Source organism: Poecilia reticulata, linkage group LG16 (genome assembly GCF_000633615.1).
Source record: "Poecilia reticulata strain Guanapo linkage group LG16, Guppy_female_1.0+MT, whole genome shotgun sequence".
NCBI lineage: Eukaryota > Metazoa > Chordata > Actinopteri > Cyprinodontiformes > Poeciliidae > Poecilia > Poecilia reticulata.
In genome coordinates, this window is record NC_024346.1 from 26,709,703 (window position 1) to 26,734,468 (window position 24,766).

General features: G+C 40.2%; 1 protein-coding gene and 1 long non-coding RNA gene across 2 annotated transcripts in view; one reads left to right on the forward strand and one right to left on the reverse strand.

The window, feature by feature from the left end:
• Positions 1-13,052, forward strand: part of LOC103478257 (uncharacterized) — a 34,843-nt gene extending 21,791 nt beyond the window's left edge. Inside the window, exons 2-3 of the long non-coding RNA XR_535762.2 lie at positions 7,697-7,760; positions 12,683-13,052. This is a non-coding gene — a long non-coding RNA (uncharacterized LOC103478257). The remainder of the gene's footprint in view (positions 1-7,696; positions 7,761-12,682) is intronic.
• Positions 1-24,766, reverse strand: part of eif3ea (eukaryotic translation initiation factor 3, subunit E, a) — a 36,358-nt gene that overhangs the window by 9,670 nt on the left and 1,922 nt on the right. Inside the window, exons 2-10 of the mRNA XM_008431949.2 lie at positions 23,802-23,919; positions 23,441-23,558; positions 21,033-21,075; positions 19,456-19,560; positions 14,179-14,304; positions 13,730-13,854; positions 10,625-10,751; positions 9,502-9,603; positions 2,829-2,938 (exon numbers count right to left, since the gene is read on the reverse strand). Of these exons, the coding sequence (XP_008430171.1) occupies positions 2,829-2,938; positions 9,502-9,603; positions 10,625-10,751; positions 13,730-13,854; positions 14,179-14,304; positions 19,456-19,560; positions 21,033-21,075; positions 23,441-23,558; positions 23,802-23,919 (974 nt within the window). The remainder of the gene's footprint in view (positions 1-2,828; positions 2,939-9,501; positions 9,604-10,624; positions 10,752-13,729; positions 13,855-14,178; positions 14,305-19,455; positions 19,561-21,032; positions 21,076-23,440; positions 23,559-23,801; positions 23,920-24,766) is intronic.

Consider the following 24,766-nt stretch of genomic DNA (forward strand, 5'->3'; position numbering starts at 1 on the left):
ATATATAAATAAAACTCCATCTTTCTATCTTACTTCTCCACAATCAAGTAACCTGAGGAAGAGGATGTGAATGAACCCTGACATTTCTTCCAGTTCTGCAGTGATTAAATGATTGCAGCAGAGCCGTGGTGTGGCTGTTTTGCTTGATAATTTAAGTAACTGGGGGCACATGTCAGTCAAGTCCAGGTCAGATGTGCTGATCAAAACAAACATGGTCTGGTTTCCTCACCAGGGACTTCAAGCTAAGCTCTAACCCTTGTCAACGAGCTCTGTGCAGCATAACGCAGGACCACCAACCCCTGCCTACCCCCCGAAAAAGGCCCACAGGCTGAGCCCCGGATCAGTCTAGGCTTCTCTAATCTAATTTATAAAACTCAAGAATGGCAATGTTTTTGTCCCCGGAAGCACATTTGTACATCAGATCAGAGGTTCTTCATTTTTTGTCTCAGTTAGCAACCCCACTTAAGCGGGAGGGGGATAGAAGCTTTAAAAGAAAGAGAGGGAACAAGGGTTGAGTGGGATCTCCAGAACCGACACTATTGACATCCTTTGGCCGATGACTCGAGTCGAAAGCCTCCATGGCTGGTTTTATTTTACGTAACCATGATCTTGTTCCCTGGGGTGCAGAGATCAATTTCACTTCGACCCCTTGCGCTCTCTGGCTCCTGAGCCTTCCACTTTAGGCTGGGTGGGACTCCTGTGGATCTTAATACCCGCCTCACACTTGAGGAGAGGGGTCAGGATTGGGGTCTTAACTGGGTTAGAGGATGTGTGGTGGTGGTGGGGGATCCTTCACCAAAGCGGCTCCCTCCTTAACATAACTGCTCTAAAAATGCATGCATTGTTAAACAGCAACATGTGATAGAGGGGCTTAGGATAAAAAAAAAAGTTTCTCTTTTTTTTGGGTGGAGGGAGGAAAAAAACAACAAAAAAACAAAATCATTGTGTGGTCTTTTTAATGACTCAATTGTGAGGTGGAAAAGATCTCCGGGTTTCCGTCCAAAACACCCAAAAAAATTTTTTTTAATCCTTCAAACTACAAGTGAGCTGTTGTGTACAAATAGAGATGAAGTGGGGAAGCCTCCCCTTCCCTATCCCCCCTTTAAACCCCAAATAATCACATCTCAAGCTTTTCTTCAAAATCTCACAAGACAAGTGAGCACTTTGAGGTCGAGAGAGAGTCTTGCCACTCAAACGTTCTTGGGAAGACGACGGAAATAAAGCAAGAAAACAAGGCTAAATTGAAAACATGCACTTTGGACAGCGAAAAGTCTAGACAAAATACATTTTATCTGACTACAGAATACTTCACATAAACCTTTATTGCATAAAACAACTTCATCAAGCCAATGTCTGGTGTATTTTGGGTTTTTGGGGGGAAAAAAGGGGCAGTCCGAGCTGTGGGCAAAGTATTTGTGAAACCATCATAGCCAACAGCTGTAAAAACCGCCTCATTAAGTGGGGAGTGTGGGGGGCAACAAATTCATTAAAATCAACGCTTGGGTGCAGAGAGCTACTTGGGAAGAGAACTAATGACTTGGCCAATCCGGCCGTCTGTCAGAAAATAAAGACGCTTTTTCCCCCCGTCTCATCGTCATAACACCCGGCAAGTAAACACGGAACTCCCTCGAACGACCCCTAATTTGTGTTTCCCGCGTCGGAAACCTCAACAAGAGGAGAGCCGAGGACGCCGAAGCGAATCGCCGTTCGACTTCCTCTTCCAGCGTTACCACTAACCTTTGTGGTCCTTAACAAGAAAATGGATCCAATTGCAGTAAGTCTGCCAAAAAAGAACCGGGGCTCCTAATCAATTCCAGACGATCTGCAACTGGAGATTTAGATGGGCCCCGATCATGTTCCACGGTTCAACCTTGACAGCAGACCTCCGAGGCTCGACGCGGCAGTCGATGCCATCATCTTTATGTGGGGCAGTGGGTGTGGGGAAGTAATCAACTCCCCTCTTTGTTTTGTTTGTTTGCGCAGCGTGTACAAAAACGCAGACCCTTCCTTTGAAATCTTTAGCGTTAATTACATGTCTGGGAGGCCGTTTCTAAGAAACCCAGTCAATTAAACCATCCAAGGAGCAGAATTAAACAGAACATAACTACAGGACAACCGTGCGATACGAGACTGAATTCCCTTATATAGACGAGGAATCGTTTCTAAGACGGGTGAATGGCGTCTTTATCCCGAGTCAGCTTCCAGATCTGATGTAAGGCGGCAGCCAAATCCTATAATCTCTCCTAATTGCAGACAATTAAAAACAATCTTTTTTACTTTTCTCTCCACTAATGCTATAATTAGCAATTACTACATTTCTTGGTTTTGGGGAAGCATCCAAGGTCAACTGTATTTCGTTGCAACCAAACCCCCGTTTCAAAACTGCGGACACCGTAGGCAAGAAGAACCTCCATTTACACCAACAAACTTGAGCTAGAAATGTTTCCGAGCACTGAAGCAGCTGGGAACGTCTGGAGCCGTCTAAGCCTTGACCTCTTTCTGGGGTGGGGGGTAAAAAAACAAAAACGGTCAGAGTTTGGCCTTGGACAGGTGGTCTTCAAAGTCAAGCCAGCTGAGAAACCTGATGAGACCTGGAAGCAGTTAAACCACATCAGCTTTAATCCCAGAGACGTGTGGGGTCAGAATGGTTGAGTGTGTGTTGGGGGTGGGGGCAATAAACACTTGTCTGCAGGAAAAATATGACAAATCACAATGCAGACCACCTCAAACGTCTAATTACCACAAAACGGATGTCCCTGTCGCTTTTTTTTTTCTTAGAAATGGCTGCTGTTCAAAGCAAGACTTTATGCTGTTTATCTGGGACCAACCTGATGCTAATGCACTGGTGGATTCTGCAGAATGTCTCGAAGATGAAGAGTCGGGCGTTTTCGATGAAGTCCTCCAGGCAAGCCACCAGGAAGAAGTCGTTCACGAGAACCTGTGAGGCAGAAAGCAAAACGTAGATGGAAAATGTTCTGCAGGGATGTCAACACTTGGAAGCCGAATGTTTCCTCTAATAAACAGAAATCCTAATTCCTGGTAGGCCTTTCGCAATAAGAAATAAATCAACTAATTGCATGATAAATTAGGACAAGCTCAATAATTTCCATTTGCATGACTTATTGTATTTTCTTGTTTTATACCAAAAGCTGGATGACAAAAGTTTTCAGTCTGGTGCTTTGGTCTCGACAAGCTCTTTTTACAAAAGAAACTTTTGCCTAAAGAGGCTTCATAATTAATTTTATTTGTTTTTCTATTATTTTGTTTATTAATTTGGGATATTTACAATGTCTTCCAGTTCCTGTGTTAAATGTTCATTAGAATTTAAAGTTTACTGATTTATCTTTAAGAAAGTGTTCTTGCATTATTATACCATTATTGTATTATTTGAAAATGGTCTCAAAACAACAATATTACTCTTTACCGCAATAGCAAAATTTGTTATTGTGACATCCCTGATCTCAGAAAGTGTACCAAGCTCTGTTAAAATACAAGTTTATGATGCAGTAAAAATGAGCAAATTAATTTAAAAAAAATGATCAAATTAAAAAAATAACTAAATATATAATTTTTATAATTCAAACTATATTAAAGAAAAAATACATATAAAAAAACAAGTGTTCACACTTAACACTTGGTTGAAGCACCTTTTCAATTAGTTTCAGGATTCAGTTTTGACTTCACATGTGACACTTCCAAGAACTTTGTAGCTGACAGCCATCTTGGTAGGTATCCGTAGTTAACCATCATGACAGTTGCTATGGAGTTGCTAGGTCAAAAATAAACAAGCCATGTCCTCTGTCTCATATGGATCGATCTCGATAGCAGCAATTTTGTTGATGTATTTTTCTCTTGCACATTGGTCAAGAGTGTAAATATATTTTTGTTTTTTTGGTCTTGAAGTCTTGCGACCAAAATCTGTTCGTCTGTGTTTTGCAGGAAAATATGACAAATTTTTCTTGTCTATCAGCATGGCGATTCAGTGGTGTGGATCACTTCGGGTTCAGACTTGTGGGAACATAGGCAACAGCAGGGTGGGTTAGCCGCACACAAATGCCGATGTGACCTGGTAGCCGGGTCAGTCAGTCAGCCCTCTCTATTGGCAGAGCGAAAAGTATCGACCATTTTCTGGTCTCCCAAAATTAAGGAAATCGGGGCCAATGTATTGGGGTAACTCTACTAATAACGGTGTGATATCAGAGATGAAATGTTAATTTAAAAAAAAAAGTTGCCGTCTGTGCAGAGACAAGGATTTTCCTCCAGTGTATTATAAGCCTGGCAGGCCACCACGCTTAGCTTGCCACAAGGCTAAGCATCATTTCTTTAATTTAAATGTGGTTTTTATATACCACTAATGTTGACAACATAGACAGTTTAAGCTAGGCTTGTAGCTGGTGCACTGAAATGGGCACAAGAGGGTGCACACCAGTTGAGCTATTCCTGCACCTGCCTGTTGTGTTGTGTTGTCCTCATGGTATTATTTCCAAATTATGATGCCGACTTGCAGATCTCTGAATTTTTAGAATGTAACATTTTTTTTAACACAAAAAGACAGTGGGTCACTGGTGGACTAGCCTAGCGCCCCTACCACAAGGCTTAGCAGGTTTTCTGGGGGAAACCTTGCTGGACATATGTCAAGAGTGTCTGTTGCTCAAAGCTTACCAACCAGACGGCAATCACCATCTAAAACCTGCAGGGCCTCCTAAATGTACCGCACACAGACCACTCCTTCACTGAATCCATTACTTGTGCTTAGATGAGGTAAGAAATACAGTCTTGCTTGAACTTGTTGACATTTTTTTTTTTTTTTTTTTTGCATGAGACCAATTCAAGTGCTTTGTTCTACTGTAACTGTTCATGACCCAGCTGTGGCCCCAGAGGTACAACTGTGTGAAATTTCTCAGTGCCTGTTGCATTCCAGCTCTCCACAGAGAACCATTTTGCAGCACAGACTTCCCAACTTTAAAAAAAGTTATTTAAGAATTACTGCCTCTTTGTTTTCTTAAGCCTAAGAAGTTGTTATCTAACCCAGGGTTCTGGTCGAATGAATCCAAACTGCACGGTGCTATCGGCCGACGCATTCTTCAGCTACATCAATGCTTATCTACGGTTGATAAACTTTGAACAGCTAAGTACCCTAATTATTGTCATCTGGGGTTTCAGACCACAAAGCTCAAACAAATTCTGAAATGGGCTGAAGAGCCCCTTTGTGCGCAATCTGCGGGCCTCGCTGTACGTCGCTCTACGCTTTTTCGTTCTTGGACATGAAGGCATCTCACATCTGACAGTGATTCGAGATGCGGGCAGAGTGGGTACGGATCTGAAAGAAAACCTGCGAGGCCTAAATAGGATCGTTTAACGCAGGCTAATTTCCTCATTTAAAAGCACTTTTATAAAGTTCAGCAAACTTACAGCGGGACAGCTGAAAAACAATATCGGCATCTGGCTGTGAGGGGAACTTACAAACAGAGATGCTCTCGATGGCTCTAAATTGATGCACTGTTAGGAAAACTCAAGCGAGTGGAGTATCCATTTACCCCAATTGCCACTGTCTGTGAAACATCCCTTCTCCCTTTGAAGCAACCTGTTTATTCTTGAGAAGCCTGCATGTGTATTTCTGAGGGCAGACCAGCTGCTTTGCTGACTTCAAACAAGTCGATTTTGATAAAATACCTCGAACCATTTTTCCTCACCACACACACGCTGCAAGACCAGCTTCTGAACCGGCGTTATTTAGGGAAAGCCACTGTTAAAAGGACATGGAATGACTTGGTTTTTGACCCCAGAGGCATTTTAGAATGTCCATCAATTGTTAACAGCGAAACCAAAAAAAATGCTTGCAAGTACTTAACAAGGCCTAGGATTAAAAAAAGAATTTAGCTGAAATCCAATGCTGTTTTCATCTTGTGGACAGGCTTTAAGATAATATTTCTTCCCTAGCAAAATGGTGACATACGTCATACGTCTTTGATGAATTAAACTCAACTTTATGCTTTGTCATTTAACATATACCAAAGTATATTTAAAAAAGCGTGTTTCAAACTAGGGCTGTCAACAAAAGTGATCTGAAAAGTTCAACGTGTTAATATTTACATAATGTCTATTAATTAAATTACCTATGCTGACCTAAAAGTCTTTCTCTGGCGAAGGGCTACCACAACGAACGGTGAATGTTTTCCGCCACTTGAGTTGAACCCAACACAAGGAATGCGATGGCGAAAGTTGCGAGAGTGACAAAAGTTGAAAATTTTTCAGCTGTCTTGTCTTGCGTCGAAAGCCCGTGTGTGCACAAGCTCCAAATTTCACATGCACAAATGTTGCCGGTTGCATGAATGGAGGAGGGCAGGAGATCAACTTTGAACAGCTAAGTATCCTACTTACAGCTAAGTATCCTACTTAGCTCATTCATTCCATAGGGAATGACGAGAGTGACGTTGCCTCACACGTGTCGAGTCTGTTACTGTGGTCAACGATGTGGAGTCGCAAACTCGAGTGAAAAGTTGAGCGAGGAGAGTCAAAGTGGTGTGTCCAGAGGAAACTTTCCCTTAAAAAACAATCACCCAGATTGAAGCTTGGATAAAACCAGGGTAGCATGTACATTTTGCAACAGGAAATTGTCCTTCCATGGAAGCACATGCAGCTTATAGTTAACATTTATACCATAACGTTTGAAACAAAATGACTTCCTGAACATCAAAATCTGGAAGATTGAGAATCTTCTGACAATTTGGTTTGAGACAAAACATTTCCATTTCAAGCTTATAAAAGTTAAGCATAGTGATTAACCGCAGTGCTAGAGGGCAGTTAATCTAATTACACTTTTTTAATCAGCCTTGCACAGTTTTAAGTTGCTTTAATGTTAATAAATGTTCTCAAGAAAGACGTTTTACACATTTCTATTGAAACTAAAGAACACAGCGTGACTTTCCCCTACTTCTTGTCGTCAGCTGGTGTGATGAAAGTGTTTAATAAATAAAACTACAGTTATTACAGTGTGTTTTGGAGTGCTTAGTTCATTTTTTTTTTACTTTATTCCCTGTATCAAAAAAAAATAAGGCACCAGTTTGACCTTTGATCAAACTGACATGATCAAAAGTCAATTAATAGTAAGTGAAAATAATTAATGGAATGATAGATAAATGGATGTTTCCAATCAAAGCAGTCAGGTCACATTCCACATCTCCGTTTTAAATCTCATTTATGATGTGTGATATTATGGTGTCTTTATATAAGGTTACTGTGAGAATCTCTTCCAGTGGTGGAGGAGCTTTGGAGGATTTAATCAAGTCAGGTTTGTTTCATTCAGGAGCTTCATTAGCTAAAGGGATAAATAAAAAGCCTCAGTCTGAACTGTTCCTACTTACGCTGTAAATCCCATCAGTCTAAGAAAGCCAGAATATAACAACGCAGAGAAACATTCATAAAATTGCACAAACGAGATATTAAATTACAGCATTGGTTACGATTTTGGCCTATTCATGTAGCCAGCACCTGTAATTGTCTCCTGCTGGACATGAAGTCTCAATATAACAAATTGCCAAACGACTGTTAAAAAAGTGGAGATCAAACGTTTCCAATTTGCATGATTCGTTGGAGGCAAAATTGATGTGTCATCTTTTATGAAATTCAGTTTTTATTGTGACGATTAAACATGGTTAAAGTTTATGATTCGCACTATGTGTTTTTGATCCCGCAGTTGGGAGTCGGCTGAGACACTTTCGCTCAACTCTTTCAAGCCGAGCCAGAAAAGCTTTCATCCAGTAAGTTCAAGCCCATTTTCTCCTTTCTAGTGCAAAGTGTAATAATAATAATAATAATGATAAAAGAAACAAAGAAGAAGCTGATGTTGGTCCACCAATAGGAACGATAAGTCAGAGATGAGTTGGTGAGAAGAAGGAGGCAATGCATGCACCAATATTTCCAAACAAACAGCAGTTATCGTCAATCTGCTGTTAGCACGATGCTAACTGCATGCGTGAAAGAACACTGCTGTGCAACATGGCCCCCTTCGCTAGTTTGGGTATGAGAGAAAAAACAGAGAAAATAAAGAGGGACTCATGTTTGGAGTGTTGTAGTGTGAAACAACAGAGCGCGTTACAGACATGTAGCTTCATTTTAAAAGAAGTGCAAAGCTTGCAAAGAGAGAACCTTAAGATCTCTTAAATGACCAGAAATAATATTGTACTGACTTAAAAAAAAACATCAGTTGAAATTAGACCGTTGGCTTAGTTTATAGCTTCATAAAGTACAAATCTGTACTCAGAAAATACTTTACGGCAGAAAAACGTGAAATTTATTTTGCTTTGAATGCTAGCTTGAGTTTCAAACAATGTAATATGAGCTGTTCTTTAGGTGGACACCCTACAGATGTCAAATCTCAATGTTCTCAAGTATACATTTTACAAAAATGGCTCTGCAACCGTGGTGCTGTAATCCTGTTAGATTTGGACTAAAGTCCACCAGTTACATTTTACAAAGATCAAAAACCTGATGTTGCATCAAAGACGGAATGATTTGCTTCTTTAAAACGTTGCATATGTTTCATATTATCATTAGCTTTACAGATAAGAGCTGCTCGGCCATCAGTTAAGTCAGGCTTGTTTTTTGTTTTGTTTTGTTTTGTTTTAAGTGATGCATATGGATTTGGAACCAGCTGCAAATATGCAACACGTGGTGGGAGGAGCAGCTCAGACCCTTTGAGAGCTAAAATACTTCTGGGTATGGTTTGAATGTAAAACCAACCATTGTAAACGTTCAATGCTGTTTTTAGAGCATTTTAGCTTAAAGAGATAACTTTTTTTAGCCATTATTTCAGACCAAGTTCCAGGTGTTTTTTCATTTTTTACATAGATAAAATAAATGACAAAATTTAAAGCATGAAATGTTTGTTTGAGCTCTAAAACTCCCTACATGTTCACCGTAATGCTGTCCTGCAAGTGTTTAGTTCTGCAAACATCCAAACCCTTTCACTGCGTACTACCAACTCTATTTTCAGGTTCTGTAGTTACATCCAGCTTTTATGAAGCAAGAGTTGAAACTCCCTAAATAGCAGCGCAATGACAGATCTCCCCCCCCTAAAACAAGTGTCTGCACGCCTCTGCGGAGACTTTTGCTTATAAAGCTTTTACTGTTAACAACCGGCCTGATGGGTCAATTACAGGCCGTAGTAAAATCTGACTGAAGCCTGAGTCATGCAGCATCCAGAGGCTTCTATATGAGACGGTGAGATACGGCGTACAGACTCCTACTGTTCAGTAATGACCCTGCATTGAATGGGGTTGGAGGTGGAGGGGGTCAGACGAGGTCACATGACTGTTAGTGGTGTTTACTGCAATGGCCTGTGAGAAGGTTCACGGGGTGACCGACAAATCGAGACTTCCGAAGAGGGTAGAGATGGAGAGAGAGAGAGAGAGAGAGACAGAGGCCGAGTGCTGCTGGTGTTTCAGGAACGAGCAGCTGAAATGAATGAAGCCTGTTACGTCGTGGAGGCAGTTTACTTACAGACTCGCACTCCCTGAGTTTCTTTTGGGCACTGTCGAAGTCGAAGTTCACGTAGAGGCACTCCACAAACTCGGTAATTGGGTCTTTGTAGGTGTACGACTCCTAAAAAAAGAAATAAAATTTAATGGAGAACGGTTGGGGTGTTTATGTTTACTTTTGTCATGAAGTTTAGAAATGGTAAGAACAGTTGCGAGGCTTTCACGTGCAAAGGTGTAGTGCCTTGCAAAATTATTCGGATCCCATCAACTAAAAAACTACCACCAAGTGTCAACGTTGGTGGAAAAATGAGGGATGGATTTGACAGTTTTTACATCTAAATTATGTAAAATCGACATATTTAGAACAACAATATGAGAGATGCACCAATCCGATATAAACATCTGTATCGATTCTGACCTTGACAAAAATTCTAGATCAGGTTTTGGCGCCAATAGAAGATCAAGTCTATTCAGCCTAATTCTATGCTTTGTGCTGAGTGATGTCATGCTTTTTCATTTATTTTACATTACATTTAGAATTAATAATTGTACTTTCTGAGCTATTTTTACAGATTGCTGCTGTTTATTTTTACATGTTTAACGAACCTTTTATTTTGGTCAGTTTCTTTATCATTGTTATACAATTGTACTGACTGAACAAATGAAAGATGTGTTGTTTTTACATGTTTGGCCAAATTCATTTTGAGTCTCTAAAGAAGTAACTTTGACAAAGAGAACATTAAGCTTCATCTGAGCCCAATTTCCAATAAATGCCCACTGCACTCTAAAAGGAAGCTTTGGTTGAACCATTTTTCACAACCTAATTACTGTTACGACTAAAGGTGGACTGATAAATCCTCCCTGATTTCCTCAATTATCAAAGATCGCCAATCAGCCGGCACTTACATAAGAAACCGATCTTACCAGTTCCAAACTTTACGACTATGTTTCTATATTTAGCAACTTTTCAACCAAAAAAAAAAAAAGAAAATCGGTATTGGCCAGATGTGGCCGGCTCAAACATTTTAAAGATCGACAATCGGCCAGAAAACTGCAATCTGTGCACACCTAGTGACCGCTTTTATTTATTTTTTTTAATAAGTTGAATTAAACAAAATAAAGTCTCAGTGTAACCAAGTTCTTACCTGCTGTATGACTTTCACCAAATCCTTCAGAACCTGCCGGCGCTTCCGGACATCCTTGTTGGTAATGACCGCGGTGGTCAGGTAACGCAGGATGTGGGGGCACATAGTCTGGATCGCATTGAGGTATCTGGGGAGGTGGGAGGGAGTTTCAAGTAATCACTTATTAGAGCAATGTAAGCAAAGACATGATCTTTACAGAGAGACACATAATATAACGCTCTGGCTGCCTCTCGGGCCCTTGGCATTTTGACTTATGAAAAAGCCCTTGCAGCTAAACAGATAAATGTCCCAACAGGACCTGCATTTCTGCACATGGGCTCCAGCTTTAAGCTGTCTCTTTCATTAGAGTCCTGAGAGCGAAAAGGAGGAGGAGGAGAGGGGAGGAAGAGGAAACCCTGGCAAGAAGATATAGATCAGTGAGCACAGACGTGCCCAGTAGCTGAAACTCTATCCATCAGGGACTGATGCTCCAACCACAGGTCAACTTGCTAAGGGCTGAACACAAGGTACACAATGTTGTTACAGGCTGATTCTAATCCCACGCCCGCTCTGGAGTCATGGTGCTGTTGGCAAAAAAAAAAAAAAAAAAAAAAAAAAAAAAAAACTAAACACACACATCCCTTGGTTTTCCCAGTCCAAACTGTCATAAACTCACATCACCTGTATCGTCTAAGCTAGTCTGTAACAGGGTAACTTTGAACTCAAACCTCAGCGACCACATCAATTTAGAAGAGAGGAAGCCGAGTGGGTCTCCCTATAGCAACGGCTGGAGAAAACACATGGCGCTCAGAAAAGCGGTACTGACAACAGTTTAATTAGGCGAATCAATGAAAGGGACAGGGAACCTGTGGCAGCTGTGATGCCAGCAGCGGGTTCCTCTGCGAAGCCTTTCATTGGTCGGGTTTTGGGAGGGCTCCCTCCTCCTCTCTGGAGCCAACCACAACGCTTCATGCTGTGGCCTTGATTAACTTGCACCTACTCACTCCAGAGGGGGCCCCCGCCCCCAATAACAACAATTATCTCAAGAGTCTTAAAATGAGAGAGTCTACACAATTTTTATGTCAAAATTTAAAAAAAATTATAGCTCTCGGTCCTTTTTAGGCCGTTTTTGAAGTGTAGATTAAAAGACATATCCACGGTCGTTAGGATTCATAATCTGGAAAAACCAGAGTCAAATGAGGGGCAGAGGGGCAGAGTGGCATGTCGCTGTGAAGGAGACACTCTTCAGTTCAGACCCATTCATTTCTGACAGAATTTGAAGCGGCAGTCGCATGTTCTCACCCAACCAAGCGACTGGCGAAATTTGTGCACATGAAATTTCAACCTCGTACACAGACGTGACGCGGGAGCTTGCAATGCAATAAGAGAAAGTTGAAAACTGTTCATTTGTCACTGTCTGTGCGTTGGGTTTCACCTCAAGAGGCAATGGCTTTGTCCGGTAGCTGTCATTTGTCGAGCCCAATAGTCCTCAATGTAGATGTCCTTCTCTCTATTTTCTTGCGTTAAAAGTGTCAACTTTGCATCATTCTGTAAATAATGACACTTTAATGCAACGCTGCATTAAAACTTGCATTAAAAGTCCATTAAAAGTGTCAACTTTGCATTAACAATGTCATTGTTTGCCAAATAATAACAGTCAAACATTCACAGGTGTTATGTTTATGACACTGTCATGTCAGTCTTATGCACACACCTTCAAATAAAGTGTCACTTTGTATTCATCTTATACAAAATGTATATTATTTTTTGTACAGTTTTGGTTTAATTACTCATCCAAATATGTGGTTCTTTCAGAAAACTGCCTTTTTTTAGTCTATATCCTCCAGTTAACGATTAATCGCTTACTAAATTAGTTGCCAATTATTTCAGTGATCACAATTAATCACACTACTCATTTTAGCCCTACTTTTTATTTCTGGAGATTTATTAGGTCAAACTGAAGCAATGTTTTGGTGAAATGTAGCCTAAATGCAGAAGTCACTGGATATATTTGATATTTGCCCATTCAGCACCTGGATAATAATAATAATGCTTCACTGAACATCTTTCTTTCTCCAGCGGCCCACGGCGTCTGTCAATAGTGGATAAACAAGGCTTAGGACAAACATCTGCTGACTGCAGGGGTAAGGGAGGTCAGATGTGAAGCTGAACCCAGCCGCTGGTCACCGACTGCAGCCAAAGGAAGTGCTGGTCAAGAGATGGGAAACAAGAGCCGAGCCAAGCCTCAGCGGGGAAAACATGGGGTTTCTACACTGTGAAAACGCAAGGCACACAAAACTACCTCAGTTTGTCCAAAACAGATGGCTGGGTGAGCGTTTCATGAGTAATTATTGGGCAGGCCTCCTTAATCATCTGCAATAAAATTAAAAACTGAGCAAAAAATTCAGGGAACCAGACATTCGAGCGTGCTGTGTTGTGGTCTTCGGTCATACAGTCTGTGCAGCCCAATCATCTGTACAATTATACAAGCCTTCAATCAGATCGGACGGGGGTGGTGGTGGTGGTGGGGTAGGGGGGGTGAGTAGGAGGGGGGAGGCGAAGACATCAAAATAGGCGGCGTGCAAATTTTAACGCGCTGTGTAAAGTTTCCGATCTGCGATACACATGGCCCGCTTCTCCACTTGGAGAGTAAACAGACCACACGGAAAATACACACACTTCTGAAACCACTTTAAAAATAGCAGCAGAGTTCATGGAGAAGCCCGGCACCCAGAAAATGTGTTATTAAAGCAAATAGTTTACTCTACATTAAAAAATAGTTTTTTTTAAAAAAAGACGACATCCCGTTAACAAAAACAGAAGAGCTGTTATTTTTAATACTTCGCAGTTTGAAACATAAAAACCACGTGTGACTTCGTTCAAAAACCGGTGATGCAAGGCGTTCGTAAAATGTGTTGTTGTTTTGTTAAACAGCAAGACAGATTTTTTTGTAAACGGAGGTGATTCTTACAAACCACATCCACTTTTGGTCCAATTTAAAAAAGGGCCAATCAAATTTAAGTTTCCATTACATAATGGAAATGCATTTAGACTCAACAGTTTGCCATTGTTGGGGGGCTTTAATGCAACTGAAACAAACTTAGCTGGAGAAGGAATTGTACTTACTGTGGTTGGTAAAGAAACAGGTCAATGATGTTGTCTCTGCCCTTGGGGTGGTTGAAGAAGACGAAGAGCGACCAGTGAATGAGCCATGTCCGCTGCTGGAGAGACTGGAGAGGCGAGCTCACCGACTGAACAAGACCAGACCAGAAAAATCTCACAAAAACATACACAAAAAAAAAAAAAAAGCTGATAAACACAAATATGCAAGATTTAAAACTCCTTCTCCAGTGAGATACAAGGAGAACGAAATCTTGTGTGCTTGCCCTCTAAATGGCAATTAAACACCAACAACGCCTTCATACAGGGATCCAAGTTCTTAAGTACTCAGATGAGAGCCGGTGGTAAGAAATAAAATGCCACAGCAGAGCTGTTCTGCAAGTGAAATGTCAATATGGGAGTCTATGTAAGGGAATCTAAATGCGGTATCAAATTCTGAGAAGTGGGGCATTTACGTTGTTATCAATAGTCTCTCTCAGGCGGGTCAGGTCCTCCATGGCTGCCTCCCAGTTCTGCATCAGGATCTCAGAGGCCAGCTTGCCCCACAGCGAGTTCAGGGCATTCCTGTCTGTAGACGGCACCTGGGGGGGAACAAGTTGACGTTGTACGCTTGTTAAAAAAGAAAAAGAAAAAAAAGTGATGAATCACAGCAATGGAGAAAATACGGTTCGGCAACAAACAAACAAACAAACAAACAAACAAACAAACAGTGTTTATAGGATCTAGGAGTAGTCTGTGTGCTAAACATGTTAGATGATGCAGAACAGAACTCGACAGTAAAGACCAACAGATCATGACAGGCTGCTAGAAAATAAATGCTAAAAGGTGTTTGTGTGTTTTTTCCATTCAACAAATGTAGGTGTTGGAAAAATATTTCTGTTCATGTGAAACACTGACTTTGAAACTTAAAGAAGAACCAGCTACCCGACACATTACACTGCCATCAGCTGAGATGAGCTAATGTTGTTACTCTTCACAGGGCAGAATGGCAAAAATCTAGAATATTTTAGGTGGTGAGCACGATTTAGCCGAGAGCAAAATCCAGTAGGCATTTACTTATTGTGATTAATATTTCAGATTAGGGCTTAATCGATTAATCGTGATTAATCGATTGTTGAAATAGTAATTTAATAGTCAAGTAATCGTTAATTGTTGTATGGTCTCTAAAAAAGGCCATTTGCCGAGAGATCAAGGCAGCCAGAGCAGTGATTAAATCAGAACTGTGCAAAAATTATGTACATATTACATTAAAAAATGAAAACCTTCTTCCTCTATGCTCTACCTAAAACTCCTCCAGTGGCAGTTTTAGATTTTTACAAAAGAAAAAGAAAAAAATCTATTAAAAATCTCATAACAAATTAGCTCAATACTGTTGTGATGCAAAGTGGAGCAGAAAGAGCTGAGCTTTTCAGATGCTGATTTTATAATTTGTTTTGCTGCTGAAGCATTATTTGCTACAAATCATCACTAAAGGAATACTTTTTTGCATTTCAGGTAACAAAATGTTTTTCTTAGTGAAAAAAGAACTGAATTATTCGTTTATTTGAAACTTTTAATGCATTCCTAATTTTGTACAAAAACGCTGAAGTGGTTAAATGAAAGATCTGCAGAATGTGTATTTTTTTTAAATCCAATTAATCAATTAATTATCAGAATAATTGATAGAATAACTGATTACTAAGATAATTCAGATTGTTGTATTTTGGGGTTTTATGTTTCAAATAAAAGCAAGCAGCTGATTCTACATGTTTTTATATCAATACTGTCATATTATGAAACAGCAGATAACTCAAGGTGATCAAGAAACTCTCTTCCTAGTCACATTCAGGAAGAAACTAAATGTGTTTATTTCATTAAAATAAGTTTTTTTTTTTTTTGGGGGGGGGGCGGGGGGTTGCTGGTGGCAAGTAGAATAAGCAAGAACTCAATATATTGTAAAAAAAAAAAAAAAAAGAAAAAAAGAAAAAAGAAAAAGTTTTAAACAAAGATTGCAGTTTTGTTGCTTGTCACTTTTAGCTCAGCTCGGACAATAACACAATTTTCAGCATTATCCTCAATCAATCTAGTCAATCTTCTTCTCATCGTGGGTTAATTAGACTGAAACCTGACCCGGCTCGGACGGGGACATCTCTGAGAGGATAATTACTCTCAAACATGTTGCAGGTTAACATTTGTGATTTCCAGAACGGCCCAAAACAAACAAAAGGAGAAGCAGGTAATGAAACGCAGGTTGCAAAAAGCCCTCTGATCCTCAGCTGTTAGTGGACGTTGGGCTGCACCCCAAGGCTCATGGGAAACTCAGACTCACATTAGTCCGTGGTAACATCAGACAGCCAACGCTGATGACATGAGTCAAGCAGGAAGTGAGGGTGGATGTCTGCTGAGTGTCCAGAGAAACTGACCACACCCCCCCGTGCATCAATTATGAAAAGAAAAAAAACAACACAGATGCAGCCACTTGAAGTGGTTGAATAATTCTGATACATCAGTTTGAATGAAACACTCATGGAAACACAAAGGAAACACATTGCCACTCTGGCTTTAGAGTAGAGGTCAGGGTTTCATCTGTAGAAGTGTTTTATTTTGTTTCCTTTTATTTTTTTCCCCCCTCTCTTCTGGAAGTCCCTGCCTGCTACATTTGGCTGACCTCCAGGTCATTATGGCAGCTTTCTCCACACACACACACACACAGAGTCCGGCTTTTTTACTAGTGGCCACGCTACAAAAGTCTCAATACCTGGGTTTTTCCAGCAGTTACCTTAAGTTTCCACTGGGTTTGTGAAATGGGCACATTTTCCCTGACTGACCAGCAACAATAAATTTACTGTGCTGGGGTTCAGGCGGGACACCCAATCTTTATTCTTAACATCCAATCCCTGCATTAAGTGATGATATGAATAAGTTGCTCTTTTCGGGGGCCTGGGCCGCACTGTAACAAGACCTGAGGCATGGATTTTGCAAGGCTGGCTTGCTTCGTTTAATTGACTGGGTTTCCCACGTTAAATGACTTTATGGAGCCTCACCTCTCCCCATGGAGGAGGTCTGGTTGCGGGGTAAGAGGGAGATGGTGGAGGGGAACACAGACAAGGGGCTTGTGAGGATGGGAGGTCCACAAAAAGAGCCATACACTGACTAATGAAATCCATTTCTACCTTTTCCGTTCGCCTGAAAAGCCTGCCGCATTGTCAAGTTTAGCCAACAAAAGATCTAGTTACAGAGCCCGATCCTGGCCTGAACTTTACACCAGGGGTCCGACCGACTGTGGGGTAAGAGATTTTCTTTAAGTCTACGCTAGACTTTGAGCGACTGAGCTCAATTAGAGCAATTTTGGTTTGTTTAGAATGAGCCGGAGAGCCACAAACAACTGCTGGAGGAACAGTTTGACATAACTTTTGCAAGGGGGTTTTGGGCACTTTTTTTAACGGGTTTTTCTCCTCTTGTACAAATGACTTGTCGCCATGAATGTGGTACGGTGGAGAGATAAATAAACAGATCCACTGTTTTTAGGGGAGCGGCCAAGTTTCCGAGAAGAGACCTTTCACGACAAGCCAGACATCAATGACGTAAAAAAAAAAAAAAGATGAGGGATAGTGCAGAAGTGAATCTTAATTCAAACAAATTTGTTTTATCACTGTTTTGGAGGAAAAAGAAAATAAATGTTGACGTTATGGCTGCCAATTCTTTCAGGCCTGGGTTTGGCTTGAGCGTTCTTCTTTCCCACAAAGCTAAATGCTGAACCAAAGTCAAACCGAACGCAGCGGACAACTGGATGACATTTGGAAACCAGCAGTTATGCAGGCTGGTTGCACTGGTCATTAAAGGACCTTTAGCAGAGTTAAAACTTCCTCACACTTGACGCTGCATCACAAAGTTCACATTCAAATAAATAAATAAATAACCTATTTGTAGAGAAAGCAACCCTAAAATATATCAGAAGCCACTTCAGTGTGAAGAAAAACCAAAGCCATTAGGAATTAAACTTTATCTAAGGTTATTGCTACAACTTGAATTGCCAAGGGACTGAGATTATTGTATCTCCTATAATAATGATTGCAGTCAAAGAGAGACTGCTGCACCTTCCTTGTCTGGGAGCTGCTTTGTTTGCACAAACAATAGTTATTCAAATTGTACTAAATTTAAAAGCAAACATCTATTAGTCAGGAGAATGTTTTTAAAAGACTGTTTGGTCACAATACTCACTATGGAACTGTACTCTATATGAAACAATTAATTGGATTCATAGTGATTAACTGATTATTGACATAATTGTCAACTATTTTAACAGTTGAATAATAATCAAGTGGAGCATAGAGATTCGCTAAAAGAACAACATGATCAGAGCAGTAATTAAGCAAAAACTGTACAAAAAGTACATACATTTTGTATTTAAAATGAACAAAAACCTTTGAGTATCTTTTACCCAGAGTTCCACTAGTGGCAAATGTTCAGCTTCATCTGATTCAAAATATGGAAAGAGAATCTCCTGCTAGGCAATTATTAACTGGTTAATCACAAAATAAATAAATAATAATAATCACCAGAGTATTGATGTATCATTGCAGCATTGATGTTAAGTGAAGCACAAAGGGTTGAGCTTTTCATATGTTGAAATACTGTGTTTAGCTGCAGATGAACCACTTGCTAGAAATGATCTAGGGTACATTAAAAGAATGCTACGGTATTACATTTTAGTTAATAAAAAGTTAATTTTTCTACTAAAAATGTAATTACATCATTTGCTTACTTATATTTTTTTTACATTAAATAAAATGAACTTAAGAGGTTAAATGAAAAATCTGCAGTGAATTTTTTCCTCTGATTAATTATCAGAATAATCAATTACTAAAATACTTGTTAGTCACAACCCTATACAGAGAAACCTTTATTTTCTAAAGTGTCATCTGTACACAATTAACTAGGACTGAACTGAAATATGCGTCAGCCTGACCCATCAATGAGTCATGTCAAAACAGAGCAATCATTCAAACTTTATTGAACAAAAACAACTGCAGGTGTGTGTTTTGAGACTGGAAGTAAAGCTGGATTCAGTTCCACTCACTCATTAGTCAAGCTTCACTCATCTTTGACTATATTAATGACTTTAATGCCGTTTCTCAATCACATAACCCTCTGCAGCCTCTTGTAAACTGCCTCTAACACTGGCAGCCAAGTATAAAGTGTCTTGCATAACTAAGCAGAGAAGCTTGGGAGTCGTGACTGGGGACTCTCTGGCCACAGCTCTGAAATCAATAAGCTGTCTGGCAGGGCCCCGCCCCATGAGAAGAGTACAGACAGATTATGCAGCCTGCCGCTGATCATTTGGCCCAATAAAAGATCCAACTCAAGTACCACAACAGCCTGCGCTTGATATAGAAGATGTGGAGGGAATTAAAGAGGCAATAACTTGAGCTTTTCCAAGTCCTGACGTCCTCTCCTGTGGAAGCGCTCACATCTGACAGAATCTCGAAAATTCATCAATGCCTTTCTGAGGGCACTAAAGTTTGTAAAGATAAATTCTTATTCAGCAAATACATTTTATATTGTTCTGGTTTTATACTTTGCCGACTATATTTTGCATTGTTTTTCAATTGATGATGGAATAACATCAGTTTTGCTCCTACAAAGATGAGTGAAGTTGGAGAAACTGATGTTCATATTTGAGAACAACAGAGAGGTGACACTAGAAACGACCGTGTAAATGTAAATGTGTGCGATAAAAGCTGGAAGCTCACCAAGACACGGAAGAAGTAGAGGTACTCGGCGGCGCCGGAGTAGTTCCCGCACTCGTACTGGAACTTGGCATATCGGTACAAGGTGTCCAAGTACTCCTGACGGAACTTCAAAGGAAATACAAATACAACCATTTTAAAATTCACCATTGCTTTATGTGATGATTGCAGAGAAACAATTTATCTTTACACCATTTATCCACCGTCATAGGTGGCCATGCTAACTAGCCTGAGTGACTATGACAGGCTCTGAGCGATGTGCACACAAGGATGATTGACTGCGACCGTCCTCCTGGCTCTGATTGGTTGTTTCTGACAGAGCTATGTATTTCTGTAGCTAGCACTGGGTGTCGGCAGAGGAGCTTGATTTTTTTCACAGATTCGTATTATATAGTAAAGGTTTTAACAAATAAACTTTCTTTTTAATATAAAAGTTGCATATTCCAGCATTAAGGCCCAATTTCTACAAGCAAAAAGAAAAAAAAACTAAACTGATTGGAGCTAGGTTTTGATTTAATTTCATAGTAGCACAAAGTATAACTGTGAAACTGAAGGAAAAAATCTCTAAAAACAAAGCGACCCATGCATTCTTATTCAGCTGCCTTAGGGTCAATACTTACATCTGAAGACAAGTGGTTGTAGAGATATTATTTTGAAAGACAGAAAGAAAGACAGGAGGTAAAAATACAGAAAAGAAAGAAAGACAGAAAGGAAAAAAGACAGAAAAGAAAGAAAATGCTTTTAATGTACAGTACAGGAGTTTTTAATGCGAGTCATTCATTGTAATTAAAATCACAATTTTAATTGCGATTTTAATCATCTATCCTTTTCCTCCAGCTTCACAGTTATGCGTTTTTTGTACTGGTTTATAACATAAAAGACATTCAAGTATGTGGCTGTCAAGCGACAAACTTAGCAGAGCGCAGGGGATGTGAAAACTTTTGCAAGACGCTGTATGCGCAAACATTTACTACAGGATACTCCATCAGTGGGATTTTTCTCTCGACTTCCAAATCTGCCATCCGTGGCCACATAAAGAAAATAAAAATATTGAAAATGCATAAATATATAGAGGGCGGTCGCTTCCAGCACGCAGGACAGTGTTTGCTGATGTGCAGCATGTCAGCAGTACCGGCTGATGTCAGAAACCCCCCAAAATAAAAAGCCTGTGCAGCAGCAGGTTGAGAGGCCCAGCGCCCGGACTGGGTGGAGGTACGCTGAGGATCGCACGCAGGGTCAGCAGGATGCCGGAGCGGGACGGGACCGATGGAGGGGAGGGTAAGCGGCCCGACATCACGGTAAATATAGAACCTCCGGCATTCTTGCGGCTCCATCCACGGGTTCCGAGCTATTCCGTTTATTCTTAACAATTCACCACAGAATGTAAATGTCCACAGGATTTGTGCAAGCCATACAAACCCCGAAAATGAGTTAAGGGTTTTGGGAAGTAAATCTGCTGTTCCCTGCTCGGCCCTGTCCCTTCCCTCCCGCTTTGCCCCCAAAACGACCACGAGTTCACCCAGCAGCCATGGGAAACGCTCCGGAGAAGCGACACGTCAGCAAATCGGGGCTCGACTTACGTTGTACTTTTCTTCCAAATAGTCAAAGAGCATTCGTCCGTCTCTGGAAAACACAAAAAAACAGAGAGACAAGTTCCTGTAGTTAGAGCCGGTTTTGAACTGAGTTGTCGTCTGGCTGACATTTCAGAACCACCTCCAGGTATACGCTTCAACTTGTGGTCGAAAACAAGAGGAAAGTGTTCAAATATGTGTGATGAGCTGTTTATTAGATTTGGTTTTGGTTTGATGGGAGGAGTGGGGATGGGGAGTAGGGGGAGGGTGATCTTTTGCATGGTGAATAAAGTGAAGACTGATTCCTCAGCCCAGCCTCTGTGTCTCTCTGGGTTTGTCAAAAATCGAGGAATGCACTGGCTCCTTTGGAAACTGTTGTATCCCGAATGCATTTTACTACTTCGCCTTCGACCAAAAAATCTATTTATGTGGACACCACATTCAAACTATGTGTCTTTCACGGGTAAATTCAGTTTTATAAAAAAAAAAAAAAAAAAGAAGCCGGGAACGTGTGAGTGTGAGTTTGCTGGCGCGTATGTGTGGTGTGTTAAATGAATTTTGCTCTGAGGCTGAGGCATTCCCCCACGGTTTGCAGGCCAGGTTGAAGCAGCAAGAATGCGCCGAGGTTAGGAGATGGGCGGTGTGTGTGTGTGTGTGTATGTGTGTGTCGGTGTGTGTATGTGTGTTTGTGGAATGGCGACCCGCTGGGTGTTGCAGAACAAAGATTCCACAGATTGATTGGCGCCAGTGACTGCTGAGCGCCGATCTCTCTGCTCGACGCCTTGAACGCTTCATGACATCCAGAAACACTGCTTTGGGTTTACCGGTGTGTCAAAAGTGAGGAAACAGGAGCGTTACGTTTAGACTACGGCTGCAACGAATGTTTTAGTAGATGGATTATAGGCCTGTCATAGTAACCAATAAATCAATTAATTAAATGAGAAATCAGTTCCATTTGTATGACGTATTAGTTTTCTCCTTTCTTTCTCTCTATTCCAAAAATGTGATGACAAGAATCTTTAGTTTGGTCTCAACTAGTCACTTTTTTTGAAGGGTAATTTTACTCACGGAGACCAAAAGCAAAGACTCAAAACTTACAGTTCTACACTTTACTGACACAAAATTTTGCATATATATATGTATCTTTATTTGGATGTACGCAACAAAATCAAAACAAGAAACGTTATGTGCAACATGTTCGTAAATGTAATAATTGGTATCCTAGGAATAACTGCTTTTTGTCTTGCTCGATTAAAAACTGTTAGAATCTGTTTGCACATTTTTGTTTTTTAATTCATGTGTCGAAAATGTAACACCCTGCTATTTATTCTCAGGTTTCTCATACCGTCCAGGACTAAAAGCCTTATTATCTCTCATTGTCTAAATTGAGTGCATTAAAAAAAAAAAAAATGCATCAGATATTACAAAAATATATATTTTTTTTTCTGTCACATTTTTTGTGAATCTGTGTAACTAAACTGCATGTACTCAGTAACCCCAAAAGATCGCACCAGTTGTCAAGTTGTCACTTATTAGCAGACTACCACAATAAATCAAGCAACAACACTGCACATAATTTAGGACATAATGGCAAAATAAAGAGGCAAACTGCCTGTTGGCCTTGGAGACGGATCTTTAGACCAACAATTATGAGATTATGATCGCGTTGGAATCCGACAGACACAGAGTGAACATCTGATGAATAAAAAAGAAGCCTTCTCAATGTTTTACTGGTTGCGAACTACAAATTTGCTAAAAAAAAAAAGAAAACTTATTTTAAACCAATATGTCTTTTGGACAGAAAATGTGTTTGATTGGGTAGGAGATGAGCGATATGGTCTTGAAAGTTTTGTTATAGTTTGCTGTAAAAATTATGACAAGAAACATTTATTTCTTCTTTTTTAGGCAACTGTATGACTGTGACAGCATTTACAGCCCCACCAACACAAATACGGCTCTGGACAAACATTCCCATTGGTAGTGTGCTTCTTTAGGACACCAGTCACACAAAGAAGTGAGACTTGAATCACTCAACTGCACACAATGTTTTCAAATTTATTGATATTTATTGATGTTTTCACTGACTAAACAGTGGAGAAAATAATGAAGCCATCGACCCGACAATAAGGACAATTTTGGAGGATTTTAAACATAATTAATTGGAATGTATTGTGACAACGATTAATCAAATTTCTTATCATGATTAATTTATCACAATAAATGATTAACTTTCCCTGCAGATTAGGTTAAGATACCTTTCCAAGACACTAAAAGATTTTTTTTTTCCCCCCCAACACTTTGAATCTTGAATGTTTCTGCGATTGTACAACCAATTTAGCTTTCTAAAACCAAAGACAATCTAACGGATAACAAGAAGTCTAAGGTTTTTTTTTTTTTTTTTACACTTTTGGCCTCACCTGGAGGACTGCATCTGCCTCGTCGTCTCCGGGTCCTCGAACATCTTCACGATGGGTTCTGTCTCCCCTTGCAGCTGCTTCAGCTGGGCCACCACCTCCGTCCTCTTCTCCCTGAGAGCTGACGAGACGATGATAAACAAAGATATTAGTTACGGCGGCATCATAAAGCGGCATGTACGGAGTCCGGACCCCAGCGCTGGAAAAGGGCTGTAAAATAAAAGTTTACTGCTAAATCAATGCCGAATGGAGTGAGCGGTGCGCGGCAGTGGCCCTTTTATGACATCCATCAAGCGATATTAACCGTACTGATTGATTTTGTGGGTGTTAGATATGAAGATGGCAGTGCGCCGTCGACGCTTACTGTGGGGAATTTCCGTGTCATTATAGAGGTTTCTGTAGACATCCATGGCGAAGTCCACCATGTTGGTGTCACTGAGGAGATCCAGCTTCCCACGGAGAAGTTCCTCCTCATTGTAGATCTGGAAATTTGTCACAACTTACATGAGATTTTTTTTTAAATAATAATAATAATAAATCAATAAAAATCTAATTTCTGACAGCTAACATATCAATAAAAAGCACACAAAAAATTATATTAATTCATTCCTTTGTGTTTCCCAGGATTTTACAATTAAATCAACTTGAGAGCTGGCAGTTAAATGACTTTGTAAAAACAGATTAAAAGGCCTAACCCTAACCCTAACAGAAACAATAAAGTTAAAATAATTTTTTAAAAACACAATCGAAACCATACATGTAGTGTATTCTAAAGTGAAATACCGCGAATGACTTAATATGATTCTAAAAACATATGCTAAGATAATAAAAAAGTTAATCAAGACAAAGACAAAAGCAATACAATCTTTCCCCAGTAGCAAATCACCCACAGCCACTACAGCTTTAAAAAAATATTAATCATTAGGCTCATTAGGTGAAACAGGCAAAACTGCCAGTAAAGTCTTTTGTCCCATGATAATGGAGCTAAATTTAATACACCATGCGATTAACTGATTTATTGATTACTGTGACAGGCGTAGTCTCAAATACAGACAACAGGAATGCCCATTTGTCATAACTAATTGCTCATTTTTGTTAGTCTGCAACGTAAAAAGAGGTTTGTGGATAAAACGTGAAAAAGTTGAAGAAGCGTGGATACTTTTGGCCAGCCACTGAAGAGTCTAATACTTAGAAACCATAAGACTTGCCACAAACACAGCTCCGAGCACAGGCCTGGTTTCACCAACGGAAATTTAAGACTTTTTAAGATCATTACAAATGGGATTTAATACTTATATCTCAAAAGACATGCACTAACCTCGTCCAGCC